This window comes from Morone saxatilis, unplaced genomic scaffold (assembly GCF_004916995.1).
Source record: "Morone saxatilis isolate NCDOM2014 unplaced genomic scaffold, NCSU_SB_2.0 Contig9, whole genome shotgun sequence".
Taxonomy (NCBI): domain Eukaryota; kingdom Metazoa; phylum Chordata; class Actinopteri; family Moronidae; genus Morone; species Morone saxatilis.
In genome coordinates this window covers 23,131,437-23,144,232 of record NW_023340268.1, presented here as the reverse complement: position 1 = coordinate 23,144,232, position 12,796 = coordinate 23,131,437, and the positions used below count along the sequence as shown (strand labels likewise).

The 12,796-nt window shown below is 39.6% G+C and overlaps 2 protein-coding genes across 2 annotated transcripts in view; one reads left to right on the top strand and one right to left on the bottom strand.

The window, feature by feature from the left end:
- The window catches only part of LOC118342478 (large proline-rich protein BAG6-like), an 18,107-nt gene extending 15,012 nt beyond the window's left edge, over positions 1-3,095 (bottom strand). Inside the window, exons 1-5 of the mRNA XM_035681031.1 lie at positions 2,801-3,095; positions 2,546-2,635; positions 2,343-2,460; positions 751-977; positions 608-679 (exon numbers count right to left, since the gene is read on the bottom strand). Of these exons, the coding sequence (XP_035536924.1) occupies positions 608-679; positions 751-977; positions 2,343-2,460; positions 2,546-2,623 (495 nt within the window). The 5' untranslated portion in view covers positions 2,624-2,635; positions 2,801-3,095. The remainder of the gene's footprint in view (positions 1-607; positions 680-750; positions 978-2,342; positions 2,461-2,545; positions 2,636-2,800) is intronic.
- A 1,456-nt stretch (positions 3,096-4,551) lies between these two features.
- Positions 4,552-9,486, top strand: si:ch211-152p11.4 (regulator of G-protein signaling 1; the record flags this gene model as incomplete). Its single annotated transcript, XM_035681213.1, is given in 4 exon segments — positions 4,552-4,932; positions 7,266-7,788; positions 9,054-9,103; positions 9,353-9,486. Coding segments are annotated over 3 exon segments (676 nt in total), but the record flags the coding sequence as incomplete, so codon positions are not given.
- Between the last annotated feature and the right edge of the window lie 3,310 nt (positions 9,487-12,796).

Here is a 12,796-nt window from a genome sequence, read left to right as displayed (position 1 = left end):
CTTCCCGACCAACTCAAAGCCGCTTTTACAGCTACGTGCCACATTCACCCCGTTTTTTTTTTTTTTTTTTTTTTTTTTCAGCCCTTTCACACACATTCGCAAAGTACATCGACAGAACTGACTGGAATTTGGGGTTGCAGTAATTTGGGGTTGCAGTTCCTTGCCCTCCAAGGATCTTCTAGTCGACAATGTCAGGGAGGACATCGAACCATATAAAGACACTTTGGGTTGAAGCTTGAAAATAGTTGATTGTTGAGTCTCATTCACAGTGTCTGTATCTGACGCCCCAGGAATAACACAATCAACAATCTGCCTTGGCTCTAATTGGTTGTTTTCATTCAGTGGATTCTTACAAATGCCCTTAGGAGCACTAGGAGGAGCCAGAAGAACCACCGATTATCTGTCTCATGTACTAATGCCAAGATAAAGTAAAAGTTTCAGCAAATATGACAAAAAGTTATTCTTATAAAAATTACCTGCTGCAGCTTTAAGGCCAAAAATCCAGATTATTGGATTTTAGACTTTTTACGGACTTGAGGAAACCCTGTAAAGGAAGACCAAAGGGCTAAAATTGCCTGATGAAAAAAATGGTGAATAATGAGCCTACCCCGGAGCTGGTGCTGACTCTGGCAGTCCTTCCAGCTTCACCGACTCCAGCCATCATCTGCTGAACGGACAACTACAAAACAAATTCCAGCTGTCACAAACCACGAAGGTGTTTTGGCTTGTGTGCAGCAAGCTTGTACCAACCTGTATCTGCTGAGGGTCCATGATGTTGACCGGCAAGTTGAAGGTCCCCAGCATCACGTAGCTGTTGCCATTGCGGTCGTGTGGTGAACCCTGGGAGGAGGTGGAGGCATGGCTGCTACTGCTCCCGCCCTCTACCCCCCCCATGGAAACACCTGCACTTCCAGAACCAGACATGGTGCCCTGAGGGGGGGCCCGCTCCACCAGGTGGATTACCTTTCCATCTACATCTGAGGGAGAAACAAAGGGATGAACTTCATTACATACCGTAACAAACATTGTCATTTTCAAGTGTGACCATTTGCTGCTATTTTTCATTTTATACTGAACGAACCATCTCTGGTTATTTTTATTTGGGATCTGGTAACTTATATAATATTAATGTGTCATAACTTTTGATATTTCATAGACTCAACTACTGGAGCATATTGCTGCCGCCATGACAAAAATGGCGTTTGTATAAGTTTTTCCTTATACCAAGAACACTTTCACATTACAACTAAATATTTTCAAGTTATAATCACAAATTTTTCTCTTTACTACTACATGTTGTTATAATAAGTTAAAGATGCAGTAGGTAACTTAAAAAAAAGAACCTTTTGTCATATTTGCTGAAACTTTCACTATATCCTAACAGTAGAACATGAAACAGATAATCAGGTTCCTCTAGCTCCTCCTAGTGCTACTAATGGCATTTGCAAGAATCCACCAGGCCTGAACAAAAACAACCAATCAGAGCTGAGAAAGATATAAAGACACTTTAGGTTTGAAGCTTGAAGATTCATTCAGATACATTGTAGAGTCTCATTCCCAGCATCGGTATTTGAAGACCTGGGAGTGAGACTCAACAATCAACTTTTTTTGTTTGCTCTAATTGGTTATTTAAGCCACAGCCGCTGCATGCTAATCAATTAACTAATGAATTTAAAAAAGGTCTATAATAACCAGTTACCATTAGTTGGAGCACTTGGTATTTTAGTCCTGCTCAGCTGGTTATATTTCCACCAGATAGTTAACTTCACCAAAGCGTCATCAGTGTTTTAAGTAATTACAATGCAAACATTGCAATTATATGACAGGGTAGAGTATAAAGCAGTACTTTGGCAACGGCGAATGACCACAGCGAATGACAACAACAACATCTCCGTGCTGTGCTGAAGTTGAAACAGTTGCCATGATTGCAGTAGTTTAGGGTACTTAAAGTTAGTATAGTTAGTATTACTAGAGGAGTATTACTACAGAGTGGCACACAGTATCCCTGATAATAATAATAACTGTCATGGTCATTTGTCTACATCTGATTTCAATGTTTTTATTGCAGTAATATTATAAAGAATGAATAAATATGACAAAAGATATTTTATAAAAAAAAGACCTACTGCAGCTCTAAATGCTAAGCATAGAAATACAACTTTCAGCACTGTGGGCAAGGGTAAAAGATCACCTTCTCTATCCTTTGCAGGTTATAAAAACAAATTTGTTGTTGATTTCAAATCATACTGCTCCACTATTTATATTTATACAGTACAGGAACACTGTATGTGCTTGTTTGTGTGTATGTGTATACTGTAGGTGAACAGATCTCATTGACTCACTGTACTCAGTCAGCGTTCTGTCATCCTGCAGCACTCTGCCCTGGTAGATGAGCCTCTGCTTGTCCACTGGGATCTCCACTGATGCTGCTATATGCTCCTTGAACTGCTTCACTGTCAGCTGGGAGAACAAACACAATACACTACCTGTCAGTGGAACGGGGGGGCTAAACGGAGCAGTGTTTAAGTCAATCTAAGAGCATTACCTCGCCTCTGACTTTGTAGCTCCTGCTCTGGGAGTCCAGAGTCTTCACAGTGACTTCAATCATGCCGCTGGACTCCATATTGGAGAATGTCTGAAATAATAATAAAGTTAGATCTGTAAATAGCGTTAGCCTGCTAACGTTAACGTGTGCATTGGGGATTATCTTTAATATGGGGGATGTGGGGGAAACAGGACATAAGAGAGTAAGGTTTATCCGCTATTAAATAATAAATGTGCATAATAAATCAGGCAGCACCTGGTTACAGACAGCTCCAGAGCCTTGATGTTATTAGCCGGCTAACAGCTAACCCCAGTTACCGGGCGGCTAACGGTGCTAACTAGATACTCTCCACTGGGGAGATCGTTGTCCGCGTTCAGCGAAAACCTGCTCAGAGGTGTTGCTGGATTTAAAGTCTGCCAGAATATAGCACAGCCTGTGGAACTGTATTCCTTCTCAAACTCTTGATTTGGAGCGAGCGAGTGCATTCAGGTTGATCCGTTAGCTAACTAGCTTAATTCTCCCCAATAAAACACGGCTCTGAAATGCAACGTCAAAGGACCCAAATGACGTAAAGAGGAGCGTCTGTTTCTTGCCTGAGCGCTTCTGTGTTCTGATGGGTGTCACTTTGGCTGTGTATAACGTTAGTTCATTTTAAAAAGACGGTAATTATTTCAACTGTCATCTCAGTATTATTATTATTTATTATTATTATTATTATTATTATTATTATGATTGATTGATTGATTTTTATTGTTAGCAAAGACACAGCGATAGAACTCTATGTTCTCTATGGCTCTGACATTATGATAATCATTATTAATAATAATAGTTTTAGTAGTGGTGGTGGTTGGGGTATCGGTTATCTATCTATCTAATGGTAGAACCTGTAGTACTGAAGGTTTTTGGGTTGTTTTTTGTTTGGACAATACAAGATATTATGCCCCATAAGTGTTGTTTAAAAGTCCAGGTTTTCAGTATACAATAGTGATGACAAAAATACATTAAACACAAATCAAACCCACATAACACAAGAGGTTAATTTATAAGAATATATAATGAAGTATAATATTATAGAGTTTACATAAGGTAATAGTTTTGGTTATTTAAAGTGTTTGAAGATATATGTTAAGATATAATCTGTTTGTTTAAAGCTGCAGTAGGTAACTTTTATAAAAGGAACCTTTTGCCATATTAATTAAATTTTCACTGTGTTCTGACAGAAGTACATAAGACAAATGCCATTATTGCTTTAACGATGATAATGGCATTTGCAAGAATCCACCAGGTGTGGATGAAATATCCAATCAGAGGCGGATTCTTGCAAATGCCATTAGGAGCACTAGGAGGAGCCAGAGGAACCACTGATTATCTGTCTCGTGTACTACTGTCAGGATATAGTGAAAGTTTTAGCAAATATGACGAATATTCTAAACAATAATGACAAAAAAATTATTTAAATTAAAGTGACATACTGTAGCTTTAAATATAACTACACATTGTTTCTAGAGCATCAACAAGTCACTATGTAAACTCAATATCTCACTGGAAACCAATCTAAAATGTTGGCGGCGCTGATTCCCCTCAAATGCATTCAAATTAAAGCCTGTTTTTAAAATGTAAGGAATAGAAAGTATAGATATTTATCAAGGTAGGAAGTAACACAGATTATCTGTCTGGTGTTCTACTGTCACTGGATATAGTGAACAAACAATTTCATAAGAATTACTGCATTTTTAAATGTAATATAAGGTGGAAGCTTCTTCTTAAAGAAAATCGTTTTGTGAATGTAAAATTGTAGTTAAATTAATGCGCAAATTAATTATATATTGTTCCCTGCCGGAGATAATTGATCAATTTGAATGACAAATGATGTTTCTTTAAATCCTGAAGGTGGAATGGAGAGCTCAGACTCTACTGCTTGTCTCAGTGAACTGTTGCCTGTACAGTGGGTTGTCGTGTGTTTTCCAGGAGGACACACCTCAAATTATGCGAATGAAAGAGTGTGTGTGTGTGTGTTGGGCTGCGCTTCTCAAGAAGTCTCTGTCTGACACGGACAAGTTGAGGCAGAGGAGAAGGTGTGGCGGGCGGCGGGAGTCATGAGGAGGAGGCCTCTCGGTGCCATTCAGCTGTCACGGAGGGAAACTTTCTGGAACTTTACTCATGTCTGTCTTCATTCCGCGAGCCCTCTTAATGTCTCTGTGCATATATTAGTGCTGGAGCAGCAGGGAGGTCCGACTGAGCCGAGGACAGGTCTCAGACAGCGGCAGAAGCACAGTCGCAGGCTGGATTTCGCTGTCTTTGGAGAATCGGCGTTTCTGAACGTTCATGTCGCTTATAAGATTTGGACATCTGCCATGAAGAGAGCTTAACAACCGCTGGACGAAGAGGTAAACATACACTGGCGTTAAAACAAAGTGTTGGCACTCTTGGTGCCTTGATGAGTTGTTTTTTTTACAGTGTGCGGCAGTGAACAAAGGTCTACTAGGACTGGATTTTAATTGCCACTATCACCAAGTAATATAAAACGAGGTAGCATTCAGAACCACTTCCTTATGAGCAACAATGGAACCATGCCAGTGATAGTTTCCTCATGTTCAGTCATTATTCAAGGGAAAAAATGACCTAGAACTCATAATTTATACTCTATTAAAGTTACAATAGGTAACTTTTATAAAATAACTTCTGGTCATATTTGCTGACACTTTCACTATATCCTGACAGTATTACATGAGACAGATAATCTGTGAAACAATCAGGTTCCTCTGGTTCATCCTAGTGCTCCTTATGGGTGTCTGAACGAATAACAACCAATCAGAGCCAAGATTGTTCAGTTTCATTCCCACGGTGTCAAATATGGACCCTTTGGGACCCGGGGAGTTCCAACACAAAGCGTTTTTATATCTTTCTTGGCTGATTGGTTATTTTTGTCTGGGCCTGCATGGTAGATTCTTGAAAATGTCAGTAGGAACACTGAAACAAGCCAGATGAACATTATTTTTCTTCACAGATTATCTGTCTCATGTAGTACTGTCGGGATATAGCCTATTGAACATTTCAGCAAAAAGTTATTTTAATAAAAGTGACCTACTGCAGCTTTAATTCCTTTTTAATTTTATGTTCTTTCTAACTAGGGATGTAACGATAAACTCAGCTCACAATTCAATACAATTCATGATACAGGAAACTACTTTTTCAACAAAATTTGATTTTCCCAGACAAAAATCCACAAAATATATTTTCTTTATTAGATTAAAAAAATGTTTTAGATTAAATTAGATTAAAGATTTTTTATTTCTGAGGTAGGGTATAAACTGAGGTAAACAATGTATATTTCATTTAGTGAAGTGAACCCTTTTTGCCTCGATACAACAATTCTTCAGATCTTAAGATTCATTAATTTTTCACCCATTTGAATCTTAACATATTTGTATCATGATTCAAATGTCTGGCGAAATATCTTTTACATTTTAACATTTCCTCTGTCATTTTCTTTACTTGGCTTTACATGTTTTACATGTAAGTTTTAACTTTAATTTACATCAGTTGTTTGATCTATATTTGATGCCAATGTAAAAAAAAAGTACATGCACATACACTACTGCTCAAAATGTTGGGGTCAGCTGCCACTAAAGCTTAACTGGATACAGATATAGAGAAACACTGCACAATGGTTCAACCAGACTGACAACCGAAAGGGCAAAGAGAGACAAAGATCCCTCTGAGTAACAGTTCAATGAGAATATAAAGAAATCAGCAGTCATTGGTCAAACAAACCGGAAGCTTAACATCAAAATGTGTGCAGATTTAAACAGGAACAGGTTCCTGCACAATAAAGTCTCTAACAAGCTGCAGCTAGCTATTTTTAAAACTTCAAAATAGAAACAGAAGTTTGATGTAGGGTTATAGTACTATTCAATATTAGGTGAACTGACTATAGACTGACAGATCACAGTGTTCAGTATGACCACTAGACTGCAGAGGGCCCAAAGAAAAACAGGTTTCCTAAATATTTAGAGCCCAGTTGCACCGTTGTGGTTCAATAATGATCTCGGGTCACTGACGCTTTTCTGGACTGGAAAACACATTCAAAATCGAAGGTTTCAAAAATATTCCACCCTGTCATACAGCACTGTGGGGACATTCAATTATTCTTATTTTTAAAATGTAAATAACACATTTTGTGTCTGAATTATACAGTTTTTATCTGTTAAAACAGCCATTAATGAAGGAAAGAACAACTGAATAACAGGTGACCCTAAACTTTTCATCAGCAGTGTGTGTGTGTGTATATATCATAAATATTTATCTCAGGACTGTGGTATTATGAGTCAAATTTGTTATTAGTTTGCAGTAGAGGATAACTAAAACCCTGAAATTAGCTTGCCTTTAAATCCCTAAACTTCTTACATTAAGATTAAAGTGAAATGCTTATGGAACTTTCTGAGGCAAGACAATTGTATTTGAATCTACGTTAATGATTTAACCTGTGTGCGTGTGTGTGCATAAATTAAGAGAGGGCGGTTCTAAGCTTTTATTTGCAAAGTTGGTTCCCAAGTGGGCTACTGTTCAGTGAGTAGAAACAGCAATGTGGAGCAATTCATTGTGTGCGACCCATTTCTCTGATTGTTCAGTATTATTGCCTCCCTGCCTCATTAACAGGCTTTTGCTTTCTCTTCTTAACCCTTTTACCTAATTTCTTGTCTTTTGCACTTTTTTCTAGCACTCCCTCCATAACTTCTCATACAGCTACCATGCGTAGATTCAGCTCTGAGGGATCCCTCCTGGACCTAGACTTCCTCCCTTGGAAGAGGGTTGCACTGAAAAAGCCAGATAATGCAAACAACCGGGAGTCTGGGACCTACACACCTCACACGGAGGAAGATGAGCTGGACGGGAGATCGGCCGGTCCCACCATCCGGGAGCCCAGAGCGAGTCCCAGCGAAGCAAGGCAGAAGGAGCTGACCAAGGAGCACAGCGTTAGCGTAGAGAACCTGAGCGAGCTGGGGAAACTGGACAAAAACCACCTCGGAGTGTGCGCCATCAGTGAAAGCTGCAGGGCCTACAGTGACAGCCAGCTGGCTCCGGCCGCCCAGGGCAGCTCGGAGAGCGTCGAGAGAGATGACCTGCCTCCCCCATCTCCCTCGTCTTTCTTAAACCTTTTCCCCTTCAAAACCCTGGACCGGCACCACCCTAAACCCAAACTGTCATCTGCTAAACTGCACCTCAAGAGTCTGTTTGGGCAGGTGGGACACCTAGTGCTAGTCTGTACTGTAGAGCAGAATGTAGACATTACTGCTGGACACAAAGTTATGCAACTATATGTCCCACAGAATCTCAGAAAATGGATAAGTGCCATACTCCACTGACCAAAACTAGTAATTTTTCCTAGCAGTTAATCATAAAACTAGACTGAAACAAATTGAAACTGACCAAAACTGTCTTTATTAGTCTTTGCAACAATCACCAGCTCTGGTTTGGTAAGTGTCTGACAACATTATAGAAGGATCCTTACAGACCAGCAATAATGACTGTAATGTCATTATAAAATAAATCCTTCATTCACCGATGTAGATGAGGAAAAAAAGCAATTTCAGTGGCTCTCCTCAGTTCCTGACGGAGGGCCTCACATACATTTACATACACATGCGTCTACTATATATTTACTTACAGATTTTTTTCCCACTTTCCTGCCATTGGTTTCTGTTAATTTCAGTGTGCTATAAAAAAGGACTTGCAGAGACTTAAAATCTCTTTGAGTTATTGATCAAAGATTGACCTAAAACGTCCATGCTGCATTGCAATGCAATAACTCTGGAACTGAATAAAACCAGACATAAACATACGATGTTAGCTAACAGTTGCCTGTTTAGACATTCAGCAGACACGGAGCAATATTAGTATAGTCTTCTGCAGCTGAAACCATTGCGGTGAAAGTGGTAGGACCCAACCAAACACAGACGCATAAACACTGGCCACTGACATTGGTTAATGTTATCTTATTTGCCAATAGGCTTATTCAATCAATAAATCAGCGAATCTCTACTGCAAACAAGAGTTGTCTATGTAACTATGGTTCTGTGAAGACTGCCAGAAATGGTATGCAATACCTTGCTCCACCAATTTCCACCGTATTGATAGGTGGACATTTCCCAGATTGTTCACTCTGATATGGGCAAAACTGGTTGTTGCCTTGCCTTGTACTTCACAAGTACAATAGAAGTTGTTCTCCTGAAGTACTAGGCAAGAAAAGAAAAAAAAGTTGATTCCCAACTGGAACAAAAAAATAGCAGGTTTTCCTTGGGAACAGAAGTGGGCATGTCATATTCTAAAGGGCGTTGATGACGCATCCTTGGTTGCAATGGTTCCATTCAAAACTGGTGGAAATGCGGGCTAGTTCACTAGATAGCGCTAAGGTTTCAAGAATCTCCCAAGAAGGATTTGGTGAAAAAACATTGTAAGAGTGGAACTGGAGGAAGATCTCCAGTTAACTTTGTGGTTTTTGTTTCAGAGTCCTCATTCCTCAAACTCCAACCTGTCCAACTCAGAACAAAAAGACAGGTAAGAATCACATTTATTTTCTGTTGTTTATCTCACATAAAATAATGTCATGTTAAATGTCACCAAACTCGAGACAGTTCCTTTCTTTCCTTCGACAAAAATGAGATGTCTTCAAATTAATTCAATTCTATCCTGAAGGAAAATCCGTATTTTTGAATCTTAAAGATTGTCCTGATGTTTGTTTTGAGATAGGATGATAGCATTATCTTTTGCTAAATTCACCTTTGGCTGGTGTTCCTTGCTCCACAGTGCTACAGAGAGGAGGTCTCGTCTGCTCTTCATGCGTCAGTGGAGTCAGGTGGGCCACAGTAAAAGGGGGAAAATCAGTCGAGAAGAGTTGGAAAAATGGACAGAGTCCCTGAACACCCTGCTGGCCAGCCAAAGTGAGTCCTACTTTGATCTGAGATTGAGATTGTATTCAGACACTTCTTGGAGGCAGGACTCACTTTAATGGCTCCTCAAACATTGATTTGAGGAAGTACAACCCCTCCCTCCTTTTTTGAGTGTTGATTAACTAGATTGTTTTCCATTAAATTGAAACAAAACAGAGAAATCAGCAGAAATACAGAGGTCTGGACATAGGCTAACTTGGAAACCTAGATAACTCCTCAAGTGGTCATTGGTCCAGAGGATGGAATCTCAAAAATTGTTGATGACCATATTTCTATAAAATTTGATTTGGACATTTCAATAAGGGGTGATGCATTGAAATTATATTAAGGTTAAAAACAGAGAAGGACTTTAGATATTAGACCCAATTACTGTGATGCATATTCAATAAGCACAGGACTACAAACAAAGATTGGTAGAATCCCCAGTGTCTTGACATTTGTAGTGGTGAAGCAAAGCCAGCACGTAGAAGATAAAACCTAGGGGCTAAGGAGGTGATGGGTAAGTGGTAAGATGCACAACAGTAGGTCTGAAAGACAGAATGACAGAATGCGGGGATATTTAGGAAAAGCATTGATGCTATTTGTGATGGAGTATGTTGAAAATAAATAGCAGGAAGTCCAAACAAAATGGGGAGTGAGGCGGAAAAGATCTTCTTCATTTATGGTCAAGACAATGAATTCTCATATGATTGCTGACCCCCAGACCTTTCTTCTAGCACAACCATTAAGCAAAATCTTTACACTTGAACTGAAGAAATATTAAATGAACAGATTGCCATTAGATTTACTGAGCACGTCATGCTCCCCAGAGGACAATCACCTTGGCTTCTTGTTCAGTCAATGAACCAGTCGTTAAATTTTTAGTTCCACTACAAGTAAGGCTTAGGGATGCTTTGATCATCTAAGTCATGTCATTACACCTTGGAGCAAAGTAGACTGCAATGCCAAAATTGCAAGTTATACTTTTTTTGCGTATTATACTCATTGATAATTAGGGTAAAGTGAAGCCAACAAGTGTCTTAAACATGCATTCTTTCTAATGGCCAGCAGGGGGCAGCTCTATGGGCTGACTACTCACTTGATTTATTAGCTCAGTAAACAGTCCATGAGTTAATGGTCTCAATCTCTAGTTTCAAGTCTTCTTCCATATGACACGATGTTCATTTAGTAAGTGATGGTCCCATTTAGAGTAAAATAGACAATAAAGCAGAATATGCTTTAGGGCATGGCTACCTTGTGACCTTGAGCTCTTTTTATTTACGGAGAGTCCACCATGTTTCTACAGTAGCCCAGAGTGGACAAACCAAACACTGCCTCTAAATAGGGTCTTGTGCACTTTTCGAAAGTATTGTGGCCACTTTAGTTTTTCTTTCATGCTTGGAATGAGAGGGTGAGGCAAGTTGGTTGCAATCTGAAATTTCACCACTAGATGCCACTAAATCCTAGACACTGGACCTTTAAGACCCTTAGACCAAAAGAGTAGCACAGTAAAATGAATTTGCACATCCTGGAAGGGTGGCAAAGAAAGTAGCGATGGAAGCTTGGTGACGTCTTGTGCTCTCAGTAAAAGACAGTAAAAGTGTTTTCACATATAGTCCTTTTTAAATTAAGCAAACCCGAAGTTAGCACAGTTCATATAAGCAAATTCATTTTTTACCATCCACTCTGTCGTCCGATCGAACTCAGCTAGTAGGATTTCCAGTTTCTCCATTCTATCAGCAGCGCAATTTATATATCAAAGTTTGAAAATGTTTACGATGCACTCAGTTTCTGTGAACAAATCCACTGGTCATAGTGGATTCCATTGAAATGGATCAATTTTTGTCTAAATGTGGCTTATTAGAAATGTGGCCAGGCTTTAATGGCTGCAGCGATTTAGCCTGTTACTTTGTTTCAGTTAGTCACAAGAGTTTGAGGTTTCATGATATGAAATGAATGATGCGAGTCTTTACCGCTGATGGTACAGATTGATGATTTTCATTATAGCAGTGGATATTCCACAGTGTACCATTTAACTGACGCTACATGATAGCTCTTCTTTAAACTCTTGCACTTTTCATTGAGTTTCTGACCTGAACTCTACACCCTGACATATCACTGACAGAAGCCACTTTGGAGTAATGTTTTATGCAAGTAAAAGTTAAATCTGTCTCAAGTTCCCCCTGCTTTTATCTGAACTCGCATGTCGCTGCAGTGTTGTGTTGACATCTGAGCTGACGTCACTGGTTACCATGTGCTGTGCTATAAAGCTAAAAGAGCAGCACTTCCCTTGACCCTGCTGCTTCTATGAATAGAACACATAGTAAACACTGACAGTTGTAAATCACTGTTATAACAGAGTCTGTGTAAAAGTCTCTCCAGCTAGAGGATGTCTGACATTAACAAGGATTATGGTTGCAAAATTGCGTGATTAGAAAACCTGCACATCTGCACAGTTAGATTCCTAAGTCACCGCACCGTTTCCTGGTAGTATTGTTGTACTCTTGGTGTATTCCAGTATCCTCCAGTATCTAATAATTCAGTGTCAGTAATGACGTGGCTTTATGGAAGCTTTCTAGCCAGTGGAAAAGGGGTATCAGGTATCTCAGCCTTGGTAGAGGTCTTCAGTTTAAGGGCTGGTTCAGAGCCTGTGCCTAATTTCAAACTAGTTCTTTCTTTACTACATGAGGCGCCAGCTATATCAGATGAGCTATCCTGGCCCCCCTATCATTTATATTTACATTGTAAAATGTCCCACTCACTACATATCTTGGTCACAGTCCTCAAAATAAAAGGGATTCTTATAAAAAAATGTTTGTCTATGTCAAGGTTCAGGAACCTTTACTGTCAAAAGAGCCCAAAAAAATTCTCACTGTAGATTGAGCAGCCAGCAGCATTGGTGATGGAGTTTCAAGTTTCATTATCTGGTATCTGGCACAAAATTTCGAATGAGCTGAACTCTGCCTCCGCTGCTTTGAGTTTGATCAATTGCAGTTGTCAGTTCAAAATAATCTATTACAGTCATCATGCCTGCTCTAATTGTCAAAATGGAATTATGGTAAATGGACCTGTACTTGTATAGCACCTTTCTAGTCTTCCAACCACTCAGAGAGCTTTTACACTACATGCCCAATCGCCCTTTCACACACATTCACTCAACGATGGCAAAGTCCATCAAACAGAAACTAATTCATTCATACACATTCACACACCAATGCACAGCATCGGAAGCAATTTGGGGTTCAGTATCTTGCTCAAAGATACTGGGAGGAGCCGGGGACAACAACCTTCCGATTAGGGGACGACCCGCTCTGCCTCTGAG